The sequence below is a fragment of the Poromitra crassiceps genome, assembly GCF_964638095.1.
Source record: "Poromitra crassiceps genome assembly, chromosome: 20".
Lineage (NCBI taxonomy): Eukaryota > Metazoa > Chordata > Actinopteri > Beryciformes > Melamphaidae > Poromitra > Poromitra crassiceps.
The window spans coordinates 12,251,159-12,277,395 of NC_139637.1; the positions used below are offsets into that span (position 1 = coordinate 12,251,159).

At 45.0% G+C, this 26,237-nt stretch overlaps 1 protein-coding gene across 1 annotated transcript in view; it reads right to left on the reverse strand.

Moving 5' to 3' along the window:
- Window positions 1-24,700, reverse strand: part of LOC310794639 (potassium voltage-gated channel subfamily KQT member 2-like) — a gene marked incomplete at both ends in the record, with an annotated part of 31,944 nt that extends 7,244 nt beyond the window's left edge. The window contains 5 exons of the mRNA XM_083656629.1: window positions 1,154-1,279; window positions 6,536-6,711; window positions 7,583-7,709; window positions 7,927-8,017; window positions 24,393-24,700. Of these exons, the coding sequence (XP_083512755.1) occupies window positions 1,154-1,279; window positions 6,536-6,711; window positions 7,583-7,709; window positions 7,927-8,017; window positions 24,393-24,700 (828 nt within the window). The remainder of the gene's footprint in view (window positions 1-1,153; window positions 1,280-6,535; window positions 6,712-7,582; window positions 7,710-7,926; window positions 8,018-24,392) is intronic.
- Window positions 24,701-26,237: the final 1,537 nt, after the last annotated feature.

Consider the following 26,237-nt stretch of genomic DNA (forward strand, 5'->3'; position numbering starts at 1 on the left):
GTTGATATTGTAGACCTAATCTCAAGAATCCGACAAGTCACTTAGAATTGTTTGCCCTTTGCAATTAAAATTTCAAAAAAGACAAGGAGCGCACTCCAAGTTGAATATTTATTGCCACACAACGGACGCTTCGGGCAAGTCGCCCTTCCTCAGCGTGTTTAATGGCAACTTCACACAGGTGATACACAGGTGGGTCTAATTATACTGGTGATCTCAACAACTGGCAATATATTTGTTGTGTCCTCAGTAGTGTGTTCTATCACTCCATCTCGCTAGAGGGCACTGTTTACCTGACTGTGTGTAGTACTGCATAATATGTTGTAAAAGCAGAGAAGAAGAAATAAGTAAAGTGAAGCTATCGTTGATACCACTCTCTCGGTCTCGTTCTTTGATATTGATTAATAGTTACTGCGTGAGCATACAACAAATTGGCGACGAGGATGGCGAATATTACAATATTCAACTTGGAGTGTTGTCCTTGTCTTTTTTTATTATTATTATTTACTACTTAAAGACCTCCTAAAGTCACGTTTCAAGATATATATAAAATACTCTACTTTGAATAATAATTTGTGTCTAATGGTTTTTCCCATAAAAAAAGCTTAATTATCTATTTAAAATCCTTAAAATGACTTCCCCTACTTCTGCCTCATTAGGGAAAAAAAATCCAAAGCAACCAATCAGGGTGATCTAAAACCTAACTAGCCAATCACAGCATACAACACACAGGCTTTCAACACATTCTCACTCCTGACAAAGTGACGACAAGAAGGGTTCCTGACCGATCTGCAGTACATGACGAGTTGGGGGTGAGAATGTGTTGGGGCTTTAACTGCTGAATACTGGACAGTGATTGGCTCCAGGATTCGTGATGTCACCAATCATGCTTGTTGAAAACCGCCGTTTCAGTGAGCTCAGAGAAGTTTCCACTTTCAGAAGATGAATGTGAAAACAGCTTCTAGTGTCAAACTCTGCACAGACTTCATTCTGCACAGTGAAGCTCAAACATCCAACTGAAGGAACAAGAAGAATAACTGATTTATGACTTTAGGGGATATTTAAGGATCCAGCAGCCAGTTGCTACAATATTCAGGAGTGGAGCGTTTTTAATTATTGATCCTTTACAATTAAAACAGTCAGTCTCACCACTCACCAGCCCCCACCAAAGAGCATCGGCGTAGGTCTCAAATTCACTATTGGAGTCCTTCTCCACAGAGTAGACCAGGAAAGAAGCCAGGATGAGGCAGAGGAAGCCGATGTACCATGCAGTGATGAGCTCCTACAGGGAAACACACTGCAATAAGGGTTGGAGAACTCAAAGCATCATCCAGAAAGCTTCCACAAGGGGGATGTAACCCTGGTGGGCTAGTAAAAAAAAATGGCTTTAACAAGCCTGGAACAATATTGGATATGATTATGTGAACTGGAGGCCCTGAAAATCTCATTTCCTGTCTGAAAATCTGATTTCCTTTCACCCCCTCTCACCTTCTCACACCCCACACACACAAACAAACTGTAGTATAGCAGTTGCTATTTTCCCCACAATATTTGTCTCCAGGCTCTGATAGAAGCACAGTTGGCATCAGTGGACAGTGTTGGGCAAGTTACTTTCAAAATGTAATATACTACATATTACTAGTTACTTTCATTTGAAAGTAATAAGTTACATTACAATATTAGAGTAAGTTGTTACTTATTACACTACTTTTGCATTACTTTCACCAAAACAACAGCAGCAGCAGAATGACATCACTGCCCTGGCGGGCGGTTCTAGGCCGTTTTTGGGTGGGCTTTAGCCCACCCAAAAATAGTCTCAGCCCACCCAAAAAAATAGAGGCAAAAAACTTTTTTTTTTTTTTTTTTTTTTTTTTTTATCCCTCTCCAAATCCATGGTGGTCATTAGTAGCAGTTTCTGACTACACTCAATGCGCTGTGTGCATGTTTCCCCCCCCCCCTCTATGTTCTTAGGGTGGGCTAAGACAAAAATTTAGGGGGGTTCAGGCCACCCGAAAAGTTTCTAGAACCGCGGCTGCGCAGGCGCTCCCTCCTCCATCTATCTGCCTAATCCCACATCACTTCACACAGGTCACACACACAGTACAGCAGCGAAGTGGTCCTCCACAGTCCACACAATCGTTCTCCCCACTCATGATCAATTAAACTGAGGTGAGCATTGAGCAGTCAGAGTCGTTAGTAGTTACTTAATTAGCGCATATTGATATGCAAATTAGCACGTAACGTTGTCGTAGGCTAAACAAAAGAACTTGTTGCTGTGCCTGCCAGACAAACAGGTGGACTGGAGGAAGGTAGGTAGGCTACCATGGCACCAGCCAGCCATGTCATGCTAGCTCGCAGTAAGCGGGTGTAAATGGATGTGATGATTTTTGAGAAACATATGGGCATAAGTGACAAACATTTTCAAACGGGTCCCTTGTTATCTGAATGAAATTAAGCCCTTCAGAATCGCAAGTGGCTGCTTTACACAGCCTGTCTGATGTGATGATGATGATAGCTTAACACGTTCAGTGCCAGCGACGCCATATGGCGTCATTAGAAATTTACCGTACAGTGCCAGCGACGCCAAATGGCGTCATAACTCCAAATTGTTTTTTTGACGGGGGGGTGTCGATCTAAGCTTCTTACGTCGCCTCTAACAATATTGTAGCTATTGGAGGTCGATAACCTATTTTACAAACCCATTAGGTGGCGACAGCACTCTCCTGATCAGAGAAAAAGGAGCCAAACACACAGAAATAGTCACTGTGGAAAATGAGGAAATCGCATCGCATCCGTCCGTATGCATCGACGTGCCTCCATAAACGAGCACAACGCCAGCTGTGCCCCCAGCAGCAGCATCCGCTGTCACAACTGAGCACTTCCATGTACGCTGCAACAGCACATTCACATAATCAGCATTATTATTCCGAACTGGAAGCATGCCAGCCCGTGACAAACACACGCGGAACCAAAAAGCTGAATGTCGCGCACCATTCACTGTGTGTGCGCAGCAAACTCAGCAGAGACTGAGAGCCACCAGACACATAAGACACACCCAGGAGGCGTGTGCAGTTGAGGGGGGGGGGGGGGGGGGGGGGAGCACGGAGAGCAGCAGAGCAGCATACACTTCACCCAGACAGACCCAGACATCAGAAAATTAGCTTCAGAGTCAGAGATGTGCTTGAAATGTTTAATTTCACAAAAGGCTCATTATCTCAGCTCGTAGAAAAAAAGGTAGGCTATATTTTTCGTTCAATCAAGCTATCTTCTCCGGCTCATAACTAAAGAACGGAAAATGGGATCAATAAACTTTTTTTTGCAGGTGATAGAAGAGAGTCTCATCGTTATTTGTGCGTGTTCAGTGTTTACATAGTAATTATTAAAAAAATTATATGACTGTTTTAAAATGCATTGCGGCCTATGTGGCACAGCAAGCAACCTTTTGCCCAAGGGCCGTGGCACTGAAAGTGTTAACATGCGTGCATGGCATCACTTATGTTTTGCTGTGATGTTAGTTCAGTATCTCAATAAAAGTTCTTACAGGCTTGTTATTTCCCTCTAAGGCAGGGATGTCAGAGATACGGCCCGCGGGCCGGATCCGGCCCACGGGCAGGTTTCATCCGGCCCGCGAGATGTTTTGGAATATTAAAAAAAATATATATATATATTATTATTATTATTAAATTCGCACCCCATTATCATGAACTACGTGTGGCTAATAAGCAAGCTAAGAGTTCATTCATAAGTTAATTAACCTGCACTACAAGGAAGTATGTCAGTAGGTCATCAGGTGTAAACAAAGCCGCCATGATGCCACGCTGGAATTGAATCGCGCATTCAGCTACCTACCAAAAAACAAAAGAATCAACAAGATCAGGCGCGGACTGCATAATCGGGCACATCGGGCAAATGCCCAGTGGCCTGGCCTGGCCTGGCCTGGCCTGGCCTGCAAAAAAAAAAAAAAAAAAAAAATTGTGCCCGCAGTCAGGCCACTCACTGAACAGCAGGCCAGGCGCTGCCTACTGGTTTATTAGTGGTTTTATTACTTTATTCAGGATTAAAGTGGGTGCATCTCATTGTAAAATTGGACTTGGCCCAAATTGGGCTTCAAACGGCCCAAATCGGGCTTCAAACGGCCCAAATCTGGCTTTAAACGACCCAAATTGGGCTTCAAACGGCCCACATCTGGCTTTAAACGGCACAAATTTTTCTGACGCCGGCATGCGCGTCGGTCCGTATCGGCCTGGCCTGCTTGGTATCTAATGCCCGGCCTGAATTATGATCCCAGTCCGCCCCTGAACAAGATGCTGTCGAAAAAGAGAAAGGTTGACACGGAATGCAGGCAGTTTCAAGAGAAATGGAAAGAGCAGTATTTCTTTTGTGAAGTAAATGGGTAAATGAGTCGAATTGATTTTAGTAAAAAAAAAAATCCGGCCCCCATGAGGTCTCAGTTGAACAAATCCGGCCCTCTACCTAATATGAGTCTGACACCCCTGCTCTAAGGGAGTGCAAGGCAGATATTTAAACAGCCTTGTTTGTGTACAGTACCAGTGGCATGGGAGTAATAAAAAGGGATTAAGGACCAGGACCCCTGGTGGTCAGTAAGATGGGCTGGTTGAGCCAATGTTAAAATAATCTTTATTTATTATTTATTTTTGCTTTAAAACTATTTTTTAATTTTCTGCTTAAAGTTCATGAAAAAAGTGGCATTCTTGTTTTTTCACACAATAATTTCATAATACCATTTGTAATGCCACCGTTGTAGTGCTGTTGTTCAAAATTAAAGTACATTTTCTCAGATTTATTGGTGTCTTTCTAGTCACACAATTTAATAGTCAGTGTTTCCCATACACTGATCTATTTGTGGTGGTACACCCTACATAGATTTTGACCCCCACAAATATTGCCACATATTAATTTCAACTAGTTGACTGCAAACTCCTGCTTTAGTGCTTACAGTATATTATTATCTTGTCGGAATATTATTCCAGCCAATAAGTTAGGAAGTTCCCTTTTGATTTAATTTTACTTTTGTTTTGCCTACAAAGCAAAATGTTACTTTACTTGAAACTCCCCTGAAGTGATTTTGGTATTATTTATGCAAGCATAATTCTACCATATAGTAACCTGTATGCAGAATATATATAGTATATATAGGGAAACAATTATTTTTTCATTGCTGTAAAACCACAGAACGGTAAAGAAGATATTGACGTGTGTAGTTCTTCATAGATCTAGTCTCTTCATTTAGATCTCAAAGTGCACCAGTTTGATCCATTTTTACTTGAAACTGTACAAAATTTTCTTCCGGGGGGGCATGCCCCCGGACCCCCCTAGGGGTTCAGTGGTCCATGACCTTTGGGTGGGCTGAGCCCACCCAAAGCTCTGATGCTAAAACCGCCCCTGCCTGGCACCATCCCGAAAAATAATTTAAACAGTCTTGAAGTCAGTGTAAACAATCCAAAATTCTAAATGTTATTCTTTTTCTTTGTTATTGTCATCTATAGTGGTTATTTGCATAAAAACACAGAGTTTGATTAAGAAATGATTGCATCTTTTTTAAATATGTGCTTTGATTTAATAAAATGTAACTCAATTTGTAACTTGAGTTACTTGACAAAGTAACTGGTATAATATTACTGAAATCCTATAAGTAATAAGTTATATTACTGAGTTACTGCTAAAAGTAATATATTACATGTAATATGTTACTTTTGTAATGAGTTACTTACCCCCAACACTGTCAGTGGACAGTTTGAACCCTGCCTATTAGAAACCCTCATCTAAACAAAACCATTGCGTCACAAATCGTCTATAAACCACGGCTGGTTCCATCATGGTGGTACATCCGAAAATTGCTTGTATGGAAATAATTGTTAAATGTAAAATAAGTATAAAAAGAGAGATCTTGAAAAAATATTGTTGTGGCGGTGGTCTTATAAGGTAATTTGTTGCCAAATTTAGATAGGGTACAACTCAACCATGTGTTCAGTTCTTATCTGTTTATCTTATCTTATGTGAGGATGTCCTCTATAATGAGTGACGCTTTTCTTTTTTAAACCATGACCACACCAAGTAGTTTTAGTTGCCTAAAGCATAAACAAAGATTGTTGACTAACCATAACCAAAGTTGTTTGACTTGTTTAAACCTAACCATTCGCTAACATCTTCACATGGCAAACAGGAGAACATGTCAATTGTGCAAATGTTCTATAATAATCCATATTCGTGGTGGAGGAACATATTTATTCCTGTCCACAACATGCATCTCAGAGTTTGTGCTCTTCATTACAGTATGAGAAGATGACAATGAGGCGTGAGCTAGCTAACTAGCAGGCTAACTTAGCAAAGCTGCACAGCAGATGTGTTAACAACAAGACAATGATGGTCAGCTAGCTAACAAGCTGACAAAGTCAAACACAAAACCAGTCAAATGTATCTCTTGAATTCTGCAGAGATGGCCAAGTCATACATTTAGAGATGCTATCAGCTGTAAACACGAGTTGAGGACCTCCCTTCTCCCCATGTGAAAGCTCACCTTGCTGTGTGCGTAGACTACAGATCCCAGGAGCTTCCAGGTGCCTCCACGACGGTCCATACGCAGCATGCGGAGGATCTGGAGGAATCTCAGACTCCTGATGGCCGAGGTGGCAAACACGTTGCCCTGAGACCCGGCCGCCAGCACCGATACCGAGGCGATCAGCACCATCATGTCTGATGAGAGATAAGACATCACGTCACAAAGAAGCACACAGATAGCAGAAAGCTAGAAATGTCCATTACTATGTCTTCTTTGGTCAAAATCAGCTTGCTTGCTTTGAAGTTTCACAATGTTGTTGATGTTTCATAGCTAGAGGCAAAGTGGAACATCACTTCCTGCTTCAGCACTGTACCATAGATTTTCATCCGCCATTTATTTTCCCATAGACATTTCGTAAAATGCTTGTAAAATAGTTGTACTTCGTCGAACCAAACGGTTCAGCTAACGCTATAATCGGGAGAGACCATAGAACAATTCACTCGGACCAAAACTTTAAAAAACAACATCGAAAAAATATTTTCTTTAAACCCGCATTTTCTTTACGTTTTGGTCCCAGTGAAATGTTATGCGATCTCTCATGTTTCTAAATATATCTGTACCGTTTGGTTTGAACCAGTAAAATTATTTTTATACGCATTTTACAAAATGTGTATGGGAAAATAAATGGCGGATGAAAATCTCTGGTACAGTGCTGAAGCAGGAAGTAGGCGGTCACTTTGCCTCTCTATTAAAAGAGACTCACTTCAGTTTCACCCATATGAATCTGAAACCAAAGAATATGGAAAATCACACCAAAGCATAACAGAAATCCTTTTGACCAAGATTGAAATAATGTCTTCGCTCGGACATCCGGCTTTTGGAGAGGGAAGGAGAGCTGGCAATGAAGAGTAGGCTAATTATGAAAGATAGGACAGTGTGGTGGTAATGTGGCCGGGTTGTACTCACCTTCATAGAGTGCGTGAGGGAGAGAGAAGGCAAGGTGAGAGTCTGACACCGGCCTACAGGTACACGACGTGTACTACACGTTGCCCTGGTTTAACTCACCGATGACGCAGAAGGGCTTTCTGGCGAACTTCAACCTCCCGCGCCATCCTCTGTATCGGCAGCAGCAGCCAGCAGCCCATATCCTCACGATGTACTCCACTCCAAACACTACGATGGTCACGATTTCCTGGGGGAACAGGCCAAAATGGCAGCGTTACCCTCGACTGCAGCGGTGGGCATTGGCTACTCATTATATTGTAGTAAGACTCTGGGTGAGTATTTTCAAATTCCCCCAAAAAGATTTGTATTAACTTGTAAAAAGACTACGTCAAGCAGCTCAAATGGTTCAATGAGAGTTGAACTTAGATTCAATATAGGGCTACAGATTCTATGCAAATACATACCAGGATGTACAAGGCACCCTCTGAGCTATTTTGGAACTCTTTGATGGTGGCAAAGACTGACAGTATGAGACAGGAGAAGACCAAGAGGAATCTGAAAGAGATATGAGAGAGCACAAACACATTGATTTCTTCTATCTGAAAAGTGTGTCAACGCGTCAAACGAAGTCCCAGATTTAATAGCATGCACAGTACGTCGAACCAAACAGCTGGCTTGATGTCATACCTGGCAACTTTTACTAATTGATTGATTGGATTTATATAGCGGCTTTCTAGATACTCAAAGCGCTTCACATATCAGGGGAGGGAGGTGGAGGGAACTCAACTCATCCACCACCGATGTGTAGCACCCACCTGGGTGATGCACGGCAGCCAGTTTGCGCCAGAACGCTCAGCACACATCAGCTGTCAGGTGGAGAGCTGAGGACTGAATGTACCAATTAAGTAACGAGGGATGATTAGGTAGCTATGATTGAAGGAAGGCCTGTGTGGGAATTTAGCCAGGGCACCGGGGTTACACCCCTCAGGGCACCGGGGTTACACCCCTCAGGGCACCGGGGTTACACCCCTACTCTAGTGAAGAGTGCCGATGAGATCTTTAATGACCACAGAGAGTCAGGACCTCGGTTTAACGTCTCATCCGCAGGACGGTGCTCCCTCACAGGACAGAGTCCCTGTCTCTGCCCTGGGGCATTGGGGAGATTATTCATCACATCAGATTATTCATCAGACCATTCAGACCAGAGGGGGAAGAGCACCTCCTACTGGTCCTCCAACACCACTTCCAGCACCAGTCTCCCATCCAAGCAGTATCCTATAGGCCAGATCTGCTTAGCTTCCTGTGGAAAGCCAGTAATGTAATGCAGGAGCCACTGGTGCTCTTCATCTGTTGCCATCTGTTCATGAATGTCTAAATCCAACGTGGGTACAGTAGTGCTTTGGATATAATGGTGGTTTGAGCGTATAATGGATGCTAAGGACACCCCGGGGGGCTTGGTGGTGGCCTCATCAGAGGAATCCACGCCCGACTGCATAAAGTCGATGTCAACATCTGTTACAGTGAAGTAAACCAACAAGCGTAAAAACCTTCAACACCACGGCGCAGCGGTGTGGCCATTCAGCCTAATGGCACCACAACCCTTATGGCACTCATCCCCCTAGCCCCTCCCCCTCCCCACCCCTCCAATCCTGACTCTCTATCACCTTCCTAGCCTCGCGTCACCAGGCTCTTCACCTCTTCCCGAGGAGAAGAGCCTGGTATGTATTATTACTACAGGCAGGATGTCCCGCCCCGTGTTCCGGTCCTGTGTTGCGGTCCTGTGTTCCGGTCCTGTGTTCTGGTCCTGTGTTCTGGTCCTGTGTTCTGGTCCTGTGTTCTGGTCCGCAGTGTTTTCGTTCCCCCATAGAAATGCAGCAGTAGGCAGCCTAACCTCGCCACCTAAGTAACCACGAGTTAGAGAAAAAGCATGGCCATACCAAACAAAGTATTCAAAGAAGTAGTTTGGTTCCTACGTTCCGGCCATAGCCGGAAGTCACGGAGTGAGGTTTTACCATCCAGACTATACCACCTTCCTATCCCTAGCTATGTCCCCTGTTCCCTAGCCCCGCCCCTTTCACTAAATGTCCATGAGTGAGTGAGTGAGTGAGTGAGTGAGTGAGTGAGTGAGTGAGTGAGTGAGTGAGTGAGTGTCCTGATAACGCTGATGAAGGCAACTTGCTGAAACCCGTACGTTGTTTGTACTCTGATCAAGATTGTTTAAATCCTCAAAAAAGGACATTCTGAGTGCTGGTCTTTCTTGGACAGTTTCCTGACTTTGCCATCTTCTGACCCCAGCAGGTCTGCTGGCCAGCACCATGGGAAAAATAAATATGGACATGGCTGGAGTGTGTGCTGGAATATTTGTTGGTTTACTGTGATTTACCCTACATACACCAGCTGTGCACAGGGCCTTTAGTTGATTTTTAATCTGTTTGAGTGAGTTAGTGAGAGAGTAAATGAATGAATGAATGAATGAATGAGGGCAGAGAAGGACGGAAGAAAGCCAGGCAGATAGGAAGGCAGGCAAAAGGACTAATTTCACCACTGATGTTATTCCCTGGATGATTCTAATGAATCGAATTCGCTCAGATCCACCAGGAAAATCCTTTAAAGCTGTTCTATGGGAAATCATTGAAATCATTTAAAGCTGTTCTATGAGAAATCATTGAAATCATTTAAAGCTGTTCTATGAGAAAGCCCAAGGGAAATCATTGAAAGTGGTTATATGAGAAAGCTCAAGTGAGTGTACACCAAGAATGTGCAGCCAACTCAACTAAAGTCGCCATCAGCCCGCCTCCGTGTGCCAGAAATCAGATGGACAGTGCGGGTGTCCATTCAGCTTTCTGGCACCACGCCCCCAACACCACCCACAGACCCCCTAGCCACTCCCCCTACGGCCCCTTTCCCCCCCCCCTACACCACCCAGTGTGCCCTGGCTTGTTTTGGAAGGAAACTTACATTTTACATTTTGATTAAGATGCCACTCGTGCAAAGAGCTCTTCACAAGATGGAAGGAATATATATATAATATATATTGAATGCTATTCTACAATTCGACTTACTTTTACTATCCCATTGACCCTATTTTATTCTATTTTATTCTATTTTATTCTATTTTATTCTATTTTATTGCATTTTATTGCATTTTATTGGATTGACTGGTTTTTACGTTTAGGGAGATACTGTGTTATGCTATGTTGTGTTATGTGGATATTTCATGCCCGAGTGCGAGCAACTGCAACTTGTCCCAATTTCCCCCCGGGGATCATTAAAGTCTTTCTGATTCTGATTCTGATTCTGATATAAGCACAAACAATACAACACCTGAAATATCCAAAGAGCACTTGTAAGTGATCACTACAAAGAGAACCTGGTAGGTGATCACTACAAAGACCCAGCAGCACTTCCACTCCATTCATTGCCATCACATCATTTTTGATCAAATAAATCCAAAAGTGGTGGTCCGTGTTTTGCGTCGTAGACTGATGTCACATCAAGGAGAAGAAATTGCGACGGGTCTTTTATTCGATTGGCTGAGAACATCGGGCGAGCACTGCAGCTTTAATAGAATGAATTAGCATGTGATTGGAGCAGGAAGAGGGAGAGAGGCTTAGTTAGTTGGAGCAGTCCTCCTCTGGGATTGTTCCTGAGAAGAGATCTTCTGGATGCAGTCCAATGCAGAGCCAATGCAGGAGGCCTATAGTGAAACCTAATACTGGGACAGTGGTTTTTTTTTAGCAGGAGCTATCAGAGGCAGGGGCAAGCAGCATTCATCATTGCCTACTGGGAAAAGACTGCAGAGATCTCCTTAGCACAATATGAGATGTTACACCTTCAACCTCTCACGCCATGTTAAAGTGATGGCATTTACCAACACACACACGCAGGATCACATGGAACTATCGCTTGTGAGAGCAGCCGTAAAACAAGTGCAAACCTTTAAAGGAACACTCCGCCCATTTTCAACCAGCTTTGTATCATTAGAACATCAGTAGTATATCAGAAAACTGTAAACGGTTTTGAAGTCTGTCATTTAATTTGACAGTTATTGAGTGTTAAAGTGTGGACCAGTGACATCACTGGTCCACACTAACTCAAATGAATAACTCATTAACTCAAATCCATAGTTTGACAGTTATTGAGAGTTGATTTGAGTTAATGAGTTATTCATTTGAGTTAGTGTGGACCAGTGATGTCACTGGTCCACACTGTAACACTCAATAACTGTCAAATTAAATGACAGACTTCAAAACCGTTTACAGTTTTCTGATATACTACTGATGTTCTAATGATACAAAGCTGGTTGAAAATGGGCGGAGTGTTCCTTTAAGCACATGGAGCAGTGGTGTGGCCATTCGATATTTTAGCACCATGCCTGCTCCCACCACCCACACCTCCCTAGTCACTCCCCCTACACGCCCCCTCGAATACCGGCTCTCTACCACCTTCCTATCGCTAGCTATGGCCCCTTTTCCCACTAAACTCACTGAATGCCCATGACTGAGTGATGTCCTGACGTTGCCACTCCCTGCCCCCGGCAGGGCCTGCTGACCCAGCGCCGTGGGAAAAAAACGATGAAAAAAGAAGGCTAAGCAAGAAGTCACTGGTGTAACCAAGTCCGATTGTTGACTCCGATCACAGATGTTAACATTGAGTTCAGCTCATCTTGAGTAGGCAACCATCCGCGCTCACACTGATCAAACCAACACTGACCCTGCCTTGACTTACACTACTGTATATGTTGATAGTGCAGCATTCACACTTTACCCCACATTGAACCCAGTAATTTCCAACCTCACAATCAGTTTCCACAAGAGGCTAAAGGGAAGGGTGACTTTCTTCTGACAGAGGTATCACTGCATCAGCAAAAAAAATAGGAAATCTGTAAAAAAACACACACACACACACACACCAGGAACTGCAGACAAAGCATAACTACCACTGCTGTAATATCTATGATCAATTTAGGCCCCTATCTTAGTCGGGATATGTATTTCCATATTTTGGGCTCAGAGCCACTGGCAGCTCTGTTAGCTTACCTCTGAAGCAAGCCTTAAAAACCCCTCACAACACATTTTGGGCTCCATCAACAGGGCCACAGAACTGTTCTGATGAAGGCCTTCTTGTGGGAAACATCATGTTTTTAATATCCTCTTGTTAAATACACATTTATTTTCATGGAGCTGATCCATTTGTATTTAAATAAGCACAGGAGCTGCCATCATTAAAGTATGCTACAAACTGTCCATCTCAATGACATCTACACTACGAAGGCACATCTGTGTGTGTGTGTGTGTGTGTGTGTGTGTGTGTGTGTGTGTGTGTGTGTGTGTGTGTGTGTGTGTGTGAGTGTCTATCGGGGGGGGGGGTACTTAGGGGGACCTGACGGAGTGCAGTGCCGAATTTCAGACACGCGCACAGTCATAGCGCCACCTACTAGCAACACAAAAAGTTGATTATCTCGAGAACCGTTTCCCCGATCGACTTCAAACTTGGCGGGTGCACTGCTGGGGACCCAAGAAAGTACAGTGCCGAACTTTGTGTAATTCGACAAATCAGAACACGGCGCTCACGTATCTGTAGAACCGTCCATCCGATTGACTTGAAACTTGTCGTGTGCAATGCTGGGGACCCGCGCACAAAGTGCAGTGTCGAATTTCATGCAATTCGACCGATTGGGGGGAGCGGTGCAAGCAGGGGGGAGGATGGGGGGGGTGAAGAGTGTGAGAGCATTATGCATGAAGTTAGATGCACATTTCAATGAAACTTTTGATATCATAACATTGTGACGCATATACTGTAGTAGACTGGAAACACACACACACACACACACACACACACACACACACACACACACACACACACATTTGAAATATTTATTTATGTCCACATAAATACAAGTATGCAAAGGACATAAACAGTAATAGTGCAGTCAAATGCTGGGAGTCAGTCAGTTACATGAGTGCCCAGACGGCAACCACAATAATGCATACACATAAGAAACACACAGGATGATAACATGGCAGGTTGATATATAGTTATACACACACACACACACACACACACACACACACACACACACACACACACACACACACACACACACACGCAGAAACAACTCAATTTCCACACCGTCTAATTTGGACCGCCACTTTTAACCCCGTCACCCAATCAGAGTGAAAATCACATTGCGTCTTGGATTGACCGCAGCCTCGGGGAACTAGACACCGATCCACTTGTTGCCCGGAGAGGGCTAGACGAGATGTGTTGAAACGTGACTATCGATCGATCAAGATGAGGGGGCAGTTCTTGGAAGCAGAAAAGGTCTGCGTCCCCCCTCCCCCCCGAGCTGCAGGTAAACAAACATTGATTTCCCCCGCTCGGCAAGACACTGCCCATCCAGACCGAGCCAACAAGCTAAATTTGGCCTCAATGGAGGAAGAAGGGGGATTCTCACTGAGCGAATAGTGCCTGTGAAGAGCCTGTGAAGAGCACGTGCCAGCACTGCGGCTCTCGCTCTGTGGGCTCCTCTGGGGAAGTTGAGGACGGTGATGATGACGACGACTTTCTGGAGCGCTCGTCTGCTGTGCAATACTAGTCTCGCTGGCCAGCCTCCTCTCCCTTCCGTCCGAGGAGTCTGGCGCGCCGCAGGTCTCCATAGTGGGATTGCGATGGGCGGCGCTTAGCGGCAGTGCCCTTGGAAAATAGTTTCAAACAATACAACTTGCCGTTTTCAGCGTGTAGCAACGAGCTAGCGTGTAGGTTTCTGCCGTTAGCTTGCTAGCTAGTTAGCGTTGTTGTTTTCACTGCGGCGGCAGGGCACTATTTACAGCGACACACAGGGAGGAGGGAGCGGAAGCCGCTCTGATTGACATGGTCGGAGCCAATGACAGAGCTTGTAATAAGCCGGGAGCGGACATCCGGCTGCCACCGAAACAGTCGCTGGCCAGCGAGACTAGTACAATACAGACACGAGGAGGCTCGCAAACAGCTAGCTGCTGTACAGTACAGACACGAGGAGGCTCGCTAACAGCTTTCTGCTGTACAGTACAGACAGGAGGAGGCTCGCTAACAGCTAGCTGCTGTACAGTACAGACAGGAGGAGGCTCGCTAACAGCTATCTGCTGTACAGTACAGACAGGAGGAGGCTCGCTAACAGCTAGCTGCTGTACAGTACAGACAGGAGGAGGCTCGCTAACAGCTATCTGCTGTACAGTACAGACAGGAGGAGGCTCGCTAACAGCTAGCTGCTGTACAGTACAGACAGGAGGAGGCTCGCTAACAGCTAGCTGCTGTACAATACAGACACGAGGAGGCTCACAAACAGCTAGCTGCTGTACAGTACAGACACGAGGAGGCTCGCTAACAGCTAGCTGCTGTACAGTACAGACAGGAGGAGGCTCGCTGACAGCTAGCTGCTGTACAGTACAGACACGAGGAGGCTCGCTAACAGCTAGCTGCTGTACAGTACAGACAGGAGGAGGCTCGCTGACAGCTAGCTGCTGTACAGTACAGACACGAGGAGGCTGCTGTACAATACAGACAGGAGGAGGCTCGCTAACAGCTATCTGCTGTACAGTACAGACAGGAGGAGGCTCGCTAACAGCTATCTGCTGTACAGTACAGACAGGAGGAGGCTCGCTAACAGCTAGCTGCTGTACAGTACAGACAGGAGGAGGCTCGCTAACAGCTAGCTGCTGTACAGTACAGACAGGAGGAGGCTCGCTAACAGCTAGCTGCTGTACAACACAGACACGAGGAGGCTCGCTAACAGCTAGCTGCTGTACAGTACAGACACGAGGAGGCTGCTGTACAATACAGACAGGAGGAGGCTTGCTAACAGCTAGCTGCTGTACAACACAGACAGGAGGAGGCTTGCTAACAGCTAGCTGCTGTACAACACAGACAGGAGGAGGCTCGCTAACAGCTAGCTGCTGTACAACACAGACAGGAGGAGGCTCGCTAACAGCTAGCTGCTGTACAATAAAGACAGGAGGAGGCTCGCTAACAGCTAGCTGCTGTACAGTACAGACAGGAGGAGGCTCGCTAACAGCTAGCTGCTGTACAGTACAGACAGGAGGAGGCTCGCTAACAGCTAGCTGCTGTACAGTACAGACAGGAGGAGGCTCGCTAACAGCTAGCTGCTGTACAGTACAGACACGAGGAGGCTTGCTAACAGCTAGCTGCTGTACAGTACAGACACGAGGAGGCTCGCTAACAGCTAGCTGCTGTACAGTACAGACACGAGGAGGCTCGCTAACAGCTAGCTGCTGTACAGTACAGACACGAGGAGGCTCGCTAACAGCTAGCTGCTGTTAGAGTGATGCTTATGAGTCACTGAGGAACCTGGCTCTGAATGCAAAGCCGTTTGAAGAAGCTCAAGGAGTTTGGAAAGGTTTGCCGAAAGCGTTTTAATCGAAAAGGATTCCTCATTTGTCTATCTACTAAAGCAAGAATCTCTGTCTGTATCTGTGTGTGTGTGTGTGTGTGTGTCCTTTGCATATCCCGAGAACCGTTTGTCCGATCTACTTCACACTTGGCTGCCCTGTTGCTGGGGACTCAAGGACGTGCAGTGTTGGATTTGGTGCAGTTACATACAATCTCGATGTAAATTTGAAACAAAAATGTCAGCATTTTACATTTCTGCAAAATCGTAGAATCTCGATGTAAATTTGAAACAAAAACGTTGGTTAATTTGCTGCCTTCCCAACATTAAACGCAAAATAAAACAACTTTGTTTATGTTTAGGCAAGTAAAACAACTTGGTTAAGGTTGGGATTATGGTTTGAGTTAGGCTTAAATAACAGAAACGTTAAATATGATTTACGGTTGAAATGTAAACTTTGAACACAAAAACGCAAACACGGCTCTCCCGTGTGAAAGGCAAGCGCTTACACCCTCCATCCACCCTGACCGCAACACCCTTACTGGCCACCGCACTATCTCAACAGCAGACTCTACAACGTTCATATACACCTATCTAGAAATCTATGCAATGTCTTTTTGGTTGAGAAACGTGATATTCTACATGTCAGTGGAATGCAGAAATGTACTATAGAGACAGTCCGCATGTCTGGGAACGCCCACAAAATGTTAAACGGCTGGCGCGCGAGTGGGGTAACACCGCCGATATATCTCATGGGCTGACTCAGCAAAAGACGGCGCTGCGGCTCTAAACTACAGGTTTGGGGGTTCTAGAGCAGAACACAAGACGTCTGCTCAGATGTGCGTTTACTGCGGTGGTTAAATCCCCGATCGTGTCTGCCTGGGCTGGGCTATCAGCTAAATTCTAACTTTGCTGAATGGATAGAACGGGGGAATTTACCCCACCCTGACCACGCCCCCAGGCTAACCCAGCATCTATTGTGGGCGTATGGGCGTTCCCAGACATGCGGACTGTCTCTATGCCAGCGTTTTATTCTGGCGATCAGGCTGAAATAGTCCCTTTCTAGTGGTCCACTTCACTTGCACCTCAGCACCTCAGCAGAACCCTCCTCTTCCACAACATAGATCCATCTCATTGGGCTGTCAGCCAACATCTGTTGCCTGCTCTGACTTATTCCTTTCCCATGTTATCTTTAGCTTAGTCTGGACTTAGTGTAGTAGTGCTGCAGAAGAATGGAGAAGAACTGGACCGTGTCCCCAATCTGTCTCTCTGAAGTTCTTTTTTTTAATACTTTTTATTTCATGCATTTCAGCCAGGCCCGAACTTTGGTCAGGTCAGGCTGGCCACACATCTCTGAAGTTCTACCAAAAAAACAACAACAACAACAGTATCCTCTCTCACCTTCTGCGTTGGCTGATTCTGATTGATCATCTTCTGAACTCGTGCTATTGTGTTTTCCAAGGTCTTGCCCTCCTCTCTTTGCACTGTTCTTCACTCCAGTTCCAGTCTCATGTGTCCCGTTTTCCATTCTGGTGCAGACGTGACACACTTTGCACAGCTTTGTATCTCTGTGCGTTGCTTCATCACTGAAAATATCACAGGATATATATCATAGCTTATAGCGTTGGGGGGGGGGGGGGGGGGACTGTGTAGTTTACCAAACTACTAGCTCCATCACGATGAAAAGTAGTTGAACTACATCTTAAAGGGATAGTTCGGATTTTTTCGATGCGAGGTTGTATGAGGTACTTGCATACAGTCCGTGTACTACATGCAGTAGAATGCAGCCGACGCGCTCCCAGTTTGGAGAAATGGAGACCCGGCCACGCCAGGCAAGTAGAGCTGTCTGCTGAGTGTGAAGGGGGCAATACTGCTCACCTGGCGTATTCCAAGTCTCCACAAGCCCTGAGATACCAAGTCGACTTGAAAATATGTCATTTACACCCTGTTTTTAGCTGAAATCTGAGCCAGGTGCTTGAGCTATAAGAAGAACTAGAAGAAAGATAGGGGGATTTGTGGAGAGATAGACCAAAATTATAATAGAGGGGTCTTTGACATATAAACTTTAAGTCCCACCTAATCTCATTGTTATTCAAACTCCACCCATTCCTCCCTCTTGTTCCTTTAAAATGGGTGTTTGTTTTTGGATTTCCTGTGTCGAATTTGCTGTTTACCAGATCTTCCACGCGTGTATCCCTTTAAAGGCCGGCTTTACCGTGATGAATATGAATATATATTAAATCTCACGCCCCTAAGGTTTTCGAATCCGTTGAAATTTTTGAAATTGGTTGTTTCCCGCCAGAGATATCACCAGAAATCCACTCTGTGTGGAGGGGGGGGGGGGGGGGTGGTGGAGGGGAGGGGCGGGTGCGGGGACCCGAAATACTACATTTCCCACAATGCACTGGGCTCGCGTGGCCTTCGTTTCCATGCCCACCCCTCAGGCAATTGGCTGATATCAAACTCCAGTAGGTGGCGGTAATGCACATATATGTTTGCCAACCGCCATAAAACTCAAAGAAGAAGAAGAAGGCTTCGACAATAAAACAAGAGAAGAAGAAAAAATCGAAAATAAATCGAAAATAAAATTGCACCAAATTGCACCAAATTTAAACCGATGTATATATGTCGGGAGATGTCTTCATAAAAAAAATTCATTCATTTTAAGGCATTTTCGTAGGAGTTACGCGCATCTGATGTTGTAACTATTTTCTGTTAAAATGTGTAAAAATGGGTACATTGCTCAGCGTTGATTTCGTAACTTCAACTCACCTACTACTAGATGTAAAATTTGACGAGCTTTCCAATGCCGCCAGTCCCGTGTCTTTTGGTGCTTCCGTTCCAGAGATATGGTCTCTTGGCAAGGAGCTATGGAAAGCTAACCTAGCTACAGTATGCTATGCGGGTGAACAAGATGGCTGCCTTTTGCTTTTCGTCGAGAGCTCTGAAGGGGCGTGGAGGACCTCTAGAGGCGGGACCATGGCTCACAAGACTTGTAGTTCATAGGCGCTCGAGTTCCGCAACGGGGAGGGAGGCCGGATGACGCGCAACGCGTCATCCGGCTTCCCTAAAATATGTGAGAGATGCCTGATAGGTCAGGCAGTGAAGCTCCAATTTCAAAAATTTCAACAGATTCTAAAACCTTAGGGGCGTGAGATTTAATATATATTCATATTCCCCACGGTAAAGCCGTCCTTTAACTACAAAAAAAATGATGGTCAAACTAAAACTACTGGATTTGGAGACTCGGGCCACTCCTCACTTAGGCAGCCTGAGGATGTGTTTTAAAGACATGATAGACATTGTTATTATTTTCAGTGATGTTTAAAGACATTGTTGAGGTGGAATCAGCATAGTAATTCATAGTATTCGATGGCAGACATCTTGGTTGCAAACCACATGGTGATTTTAATCAAAATACAGGCGGTTGTCATTAAATGACAACCGTGACCAATGAGCTGTGGCATTGTGCTATATTGTATGGCAAAAAAAAATGTAATGATAATATTATGAATAATGTAGTTTGTAATTACTACCTAAACTACATGACCCAAAGAAGAAGAAGCTACTGAGATTTGAATGTAGTTAAACTGCCACCCAACTACTGCAAAAATAAACTAGTAATTGAACTACATGTAGGTAACTACTCCCCAACACTGATAGCTTATAGCAGTGATTTCCAAACTGTGGTCCGGGGGCCACTGGTGGTCCGCGAAGCTCCGTCTGGTGGTACTCAAGAGCTCATGGTGCCATCAGCCATATAAGCAAGTAAGATGTTTACATGTATCTGTTCATGTGTTGGTTATTTGGGATCTGACTCGGAAAAGGAGCCTACTACTATTTAGCATTTCTAATGCTATTGCATGGTTGAATAAGTTATTTTTCTTATAGGGGGGGGGGTGTTAGTAGCCACAGTGGGAAGTGGTACTTTGGAAATTTGGTTTGGTACATATAGTGGTACTTGGTCTGAGAACCACTGGCTTATAGGATGCCAGGTTGTTCCTTAGCTAGTCGAGACTTTCTGACCAAATTTCCTACTTCAGCAATGAAACTGTTGACGTAGAGATCTGGTGTCCGAGGCTTTTTGCATTATTAGACAGTGACACAGGACTGTATTTGGCCGGCCTTACAGAAGTTGTGTCTACGAGGAATGCTGACAGACTGCAACTCGTCTGCCTTTGCTGTTCTAAGCAGACAGACAAGCTGTCGAGTGTCTCTTCACAGTTCCCTCTTTCACTGTGTGGAAATGTTCAAACACAGGCACGGGCGTGTGTAGGATTGTTTGCAGAAAACTGGTGGGATTTGCTATTAGCATGATCTACCCACGTGCATGCTACGTCCTGCAGCTGAAGCTCCCCGCTGGGCTGTCAGGTGAAAAGAAGCGGCTGGCAGCTATAGCTGCACATGTGTCGGAGGAGGCATGGTGCTAGTCTACGGCTCTCTCCAAATCAGAAAAAAGGAAAGAAAAGATGCAGATCCAAATGTCCTTGACTGGAAATCTACTGGGTGAAAAATGAGGTAGTCTCTGCAAGTTTGGGTTGTTTTATGGACAAGAGCTTTCACGTTTGTCTCCCTGCTTTGACTGTTGACGGAGCGCTGACAGAACAGAAGGGGGTGGATGGCCTCGCTCAGAGACAGACAGACAGACAGACAGACAGACAGACAGACAGACAGACAGACAAATAGACAGATAGATAGATAGATGGATAGATGGATAGATGGATAGATGGATGGATAGATAGATGGATAGATAGATGGATAGATAGATGGATAGATAGATGGATAGATAGATAGATAGATGGATAGATAGATACTGTAGATAGATAGGTATGGAGAGAGAGAGGGAGAGAGAGAGAATGCTCAGCACAGAAGTACTCAATCAGGGTTTTTCCTGGCTCTGAATGGGCCTCTGTGGGGTGACTAGGCAGTACGCACGACAGTAAGCCTAATCTCACTGTCTACAGCCTACATTTGACTTTTGAGTTAGTGTCAGGGTTATACTGAACACAAATATATCATCAGAGATTATGGAGCAATGTGTTTTCAGTCACAGCACGCCAGTTTTCAGACATGGGCCATAGCTTACGCCCGGTGCAAGGGCAAGCGCAAGGGCAAGTGTTATCTTTGCTAGTTTCTAGCACTCAAAATCTCACCCCTTTCTTTTACTTACCACTGGGTCAGTACATCAAAGGACATGTTTCCCATTGGTAAATAAAAGAAAGAAAAGGGAGATTTTGAGTGCTAGAAACTCCTATTCTATAGCCTACTAAGAATGAGAAGTGTGTGTGTATGTGTGTGTGTGTGTGTGTGTGTGTGTGTGTGTGTGTGTGTGTGTGTGTGTGTGTGTGTGTGCGTGTGCGTGTGTGTGTGTTTGTGTGTGTGTTTGTGCGTGTGTGTGTGTGTGTGTGTATGTGTATGTGTGTGTGTGTGTGTGTGTGTGTGTGTGTGCGTGTGCGTGTGCGCGTGTGTGTGTGTGTGTGTGTCTGTAGAATTTTGTCCGGCCACAGCTATGCCGTGTTAGGTGCGATCGGGCTGAAACTTGCAGGAAGTGTTAAGAGCACCCCTGACGGAGCCGGATCTTTTAATTAGGCGATTGCCCTAATTACCTAATGATGTGATGTCATCAGTGATGATGTCATCAGTGATGTCATCCTTCCTGGTGCCAATAGAGCAGGCGAGGCCACGCAGCTGCAGCCGAGCTGTGTATGTGACGTGCAGCAGCCGAGCTGCAGGGTGGGCCTAGGCAAGCCCGCGCAGCGGGCGAGCCTAGGAATCGAGCGCGCCTAGCGAGCAGGATTGCTAGTATGCAGGAAAAACCCTGCTCATGTTCCACCTACAGTATCGATCACTCACACACGCATTACAAACCCAACCATGATATTAATCTCCTGCCTCACAAAATAGGATAGCGATCAAGAAGGGATAGCTAGACATTCCCTAAACACGAGCAGAATTGCAATATTTCTTCTTCGGTTCAAGGCATCGGTGCGTATCTTTACCTTTGGAGTGGACGATAAGGAAAATTAGTGAAGGAAGGAAGGAAGGAGGGGAAGGATTTGACTGGAGTCAGCAGCAGCAGCACACGATCGGTTTATAAATCAAGCCGGCTGCAAGTAAAGACAAGAGTTGGGAGATTAAACGAAATGTGGTGTCAATGAATTATGTATGGAACAGACCCAAATGGAACGGAGAGCAGAGTCCTGGTGACTGTACGCACACGTTCTTTTGCATGGTGGATAGCATGCTATGAACACAGACACTCAAGTTGCTTATAGTATAGCATTTAACATATAGATCTGTCCGGGTGGCTTTCAAAATGGCTCACGTGTTTTCTTGGATCTGATTTCTTTCTGACAAGTCGTACATATAATGTACATATAATGTACGACTTGCCTTGATTCTGGTTTAAGACAACACGTACAAATTCTGTCTTAATCCACCGACTGTGGTAGATTCAGGCCAACGACGTTGGTCAGTGATGTTTTCCCAAAAAGCCAATGCGAGGGTGAAGAGGGGGAGCTGAGTTTTAGAGGGTTGCTGTCAGGGCCGCTGGAAGTCATTTTAAGCAGGGGGTGCTGGGAGGAAGGGACTCTCGGTGGGGCCCGCAAGGGCCCCGCCGAAAAAAATTTGGGCGTTTTTTTTTGACATTTTTTTGCCATATTTAGAGGAATATCTCATTTTAAATCAACATTAGGATACTGTTGTGATGTAATTATTCAGTATTTTCTCCTTTTCTCACTCATTCAGAGCAAAGAGGGAGATATATAGCATGATGATAATGCTCTATATCTCCCTATTTGCTCTGAATACACCAGTTAACATGACACAGACTTAACATGATAGAAATATTATCAGCAAACTTAATGACTAGACTAATTATTCTGATCTGAATGGCATATATCAAGAAACATTGACTCCTCTCTTTGCTGTATAGTGGGAGGTGCATTTTTGAGTAGGCTATTAAAATAGCATGTCAAGTTCACATTTCTTTATTGCCAGATTAAACAATTCGTATTGGTTGTTGGTTGGTTCAACACAACATGTGCGTGCATGCGCGCTTCTTCTTCTCTAGCCTACAAGCATGTAACTTCCTTGATTGTTATTGTTGATAATTCTATTTAAATAGGCTACATTTTCATTTCCCGAAACATTCTTAAACAAGAAAGGAACATAGTGCACTGCAAAATATTTTTAATTACATTTGTAAAAAAAAAAAAAAATTTTTTTTTTTTTTTTTTTTTTTTGTGGAAAAAATCTAGGGGGTGCTGCAGCACCTGCAGCACCCCTACTTCCCGCGGGCCTGGTTGCTGTAGTATCCGATCAATATTTAAAGGGAAGGGGCCATGTAAGTGTGTGTGCAGCTTCACGTTAGCGCGCAGGCAGGCGCTTATAGGCTACTTCTGGGCAATCCAGCCGCCTCAGGGGGCCTGACATCCTGCGTATGAATTCCTTAACGCTGTGCCCATTTCAGCTCTAAAAGCAACTGCATTTAACAGCTTCTATTACATCACAACAACGATAAGGGCGAAGCCCTCTAAAACACATGGCTATCCACAATTCCCAGATTTGTAATAGATAATAGATCTTACCCACCACTGCCCACCTAAGTTCGACGTCTAACTAATTTCATAGCATGTAACATGAACTGATGTGACACGGTGAGGGTATCTGGGTCTTTTAAGGAAATGACAAGCAAAAACTGTAATGCCTTTCCCAAAATAAAATGTGTTTTGCTGACATTGGTGGCTTCAAGATGACATAGATCACCACCCTCTTTATCATCACCATCCATATCAGACATTAACTCTTTCAGGACTCAGACAAGGACTTGATTCCCCCCCCCCTCGTCGATAAGTGTAATAGGCAGCGGACCAGAGGCATGCAGTGGGGCAGTGGAGCTGTCAGAGTCCGGCGCACACTGGGGCGATGCATGACTGCAACGGCAATTAGTGAAAGTACTGGCTCGGCGGAGCTGTCCACAGACCGCGGTGCTGAAACCACATCGCGCACACAGCACTGCATGCCGCAACACATCGGGATACTAATCCAACTGAGTATCAATGGAAATCAATTGCGTGTAATGGGCCCGTGTCAGGTAGCCTATGGCCTACTACACGCATCATCCACAAAACAACAGTGTCAATGTGAAATAAGAGTTGCTATTGGTTATTATATAGCCTATTATGAGTTGAGTTGTGTGGGGGAAAGTGCAACCCATCCATATTCAGGCAGATGTTTACAGGCAACATGCTTAAGGCCCATACACACTTAAGGATATAGCCTAAAGATAAATAATTATGTAAAAAATATTTCATCATTAGCCTATAAGTAAATCTAGAATGTCTGTGCACACTACAACTATAGGCTATAACTGTAAACCATCCAACACGACAACTATAACAACGACATCTCAGAGCGATTTCTTTTGATGCAGAGACAACAATAACCCTGACGCCACGATGACTATCACTCCACACACACACCCCAGAAAACTCCACACACCCAAAATGACCACATGCCTAAAGACCAACAACCCGCACTTACACATAAGCGTGGTAGATGAACGCCCATCCCCGCGGTCTCTCCAGCGCATTGTAGAGAAAATTCTGGAGTTTGCGGTAGCTGGCATTCTTTTTGGCCGGTCTGCGCCTGGGTCTGCCCGGCGAGCCGGGGCTGGACCTGCAGAGGATGCCGCTCCGCTTGGCGCTCTCATCCTCCGCTGTGATCAGCAGCGCCCCGTCTCTGCTGGACTCGGGAGCGCCAGGGTCCAGGCCCACGAAGCCGACTTTGTGCTTCTTCTCCCCGGCTTGAGCTGATGGGTACACCCCGCCGTTGAGCGCTTTCTGCACCATTCTAATTAAGCCCCTTGCCCGTGCTGCTGCCGCGGGGATGCATCGCCAGGGCGAGGGGTGTGTGTGCTGCTGGCTGCAGCCGTCCTCACCGTGCAAACTGCAATGTGGAAGCTTTTACCTTATAGCCCCCTCTGGCCGTTTGACACACAGCGAGGGGCGCACCTGGTTTTCACTCTATAGGCTCTCTAGCTGCCTATAGTGTCACTGAGTGAGAATTATAGCTGCATTTATTTAGAATGGCCCAGAAATAAATACTAATGCCAAGTTCAATAGAACATGCAGTCGTTCTTATGTCTGGCATACTGTAGTAGCCTATGGCTTGGCTGGTTGGTCAGCAGGGGGAATGAAACATCCAATCCAATCAGGTCCCCACGCCACATTTTCATGAGAACTAGCACAGTCACAATTAAAAAGAGAGGCTTGAATGTGTGAACACTTCTCAATTGTGCTGTTACATATTAAGTAGAAAATATAAAAATAATTTCAATTTCTATGTTTGCACAAAATATATAAATTCAAGCACTTCCTATGTCTTTTTTCACAAACCTTCAAGAGAGTTTTCCCCCCTCAAATTCACAAATGTTCAAGGATTTCAAGTAGCCGTGGGAAATCTGCATGGCCCAGACATGTTGACTAATAATGCCATATTTCTGGCATATGACTTTGGCTGGTTGGTCAGCAGGGAGATTCAAACATCCCAATTACAGGTGGATGATTGATGGGAGACTATCATTACTGTCTTATTATGACTCATATGACCATAAACATTTCTCTGCAAAAACGCATCCCAAGATAACCCTCCATACTCCTCACTCTCAGGAGAGCAAGCTAGGCGGCTTTCATTTCATGATGCATGTTCATGCAATATTCATGCCTGGAGCTTTCTTCAGTTATAACAATGGACACCAAAAAGTATGTCAGCCTAATGTATTTTATGTCATGCTTAACATGGGCCTGCTTGGTGCTTGGTAAAACCTGGGAATATCTCTCAACATCAATACGAGGTTAATGAAATAAATGGAACACTTGACTGACCCATGAAAAGCAATGGAGATCCATTTTCAGCAAACCGACTCAGTGAATGGCCGCATTTCAATTAACCGGGAGGATCAGTACGTTTTGATTTAATTCAATTTGTCAGAATAAGCATCAGGTCAGAGTGGAAAACATGGGGGTGATGAAAGATCCGGGGCGCTACAAAGTGACTGAAGAAATAACGGCACTTAACAGCTGTAAGTGCCGTTCTGCCAGGCTGAAAGCTGCACTTGTTCACTGCCAGCACCGGTTAGTCAGAGGCTGCTCACTGTCATGTGCACAGGCTAAGAGACAAAACAGCTTTCAATGTGCACTCTTTTCCCAGCCTCGTCGCTAGAATAAAACATCGGTATTGTACGTTTCTGCAATCCACAGATATATTATGTAGAATGGCAACGTTTCTGAACCAAAAACACATCACATTTCATCATTAAGTCACATTTTTCCCATGGTGCTGGGCCAGCGGCCCCGCCGGGGTCATGGGGTGGAAAAGTCACAACAC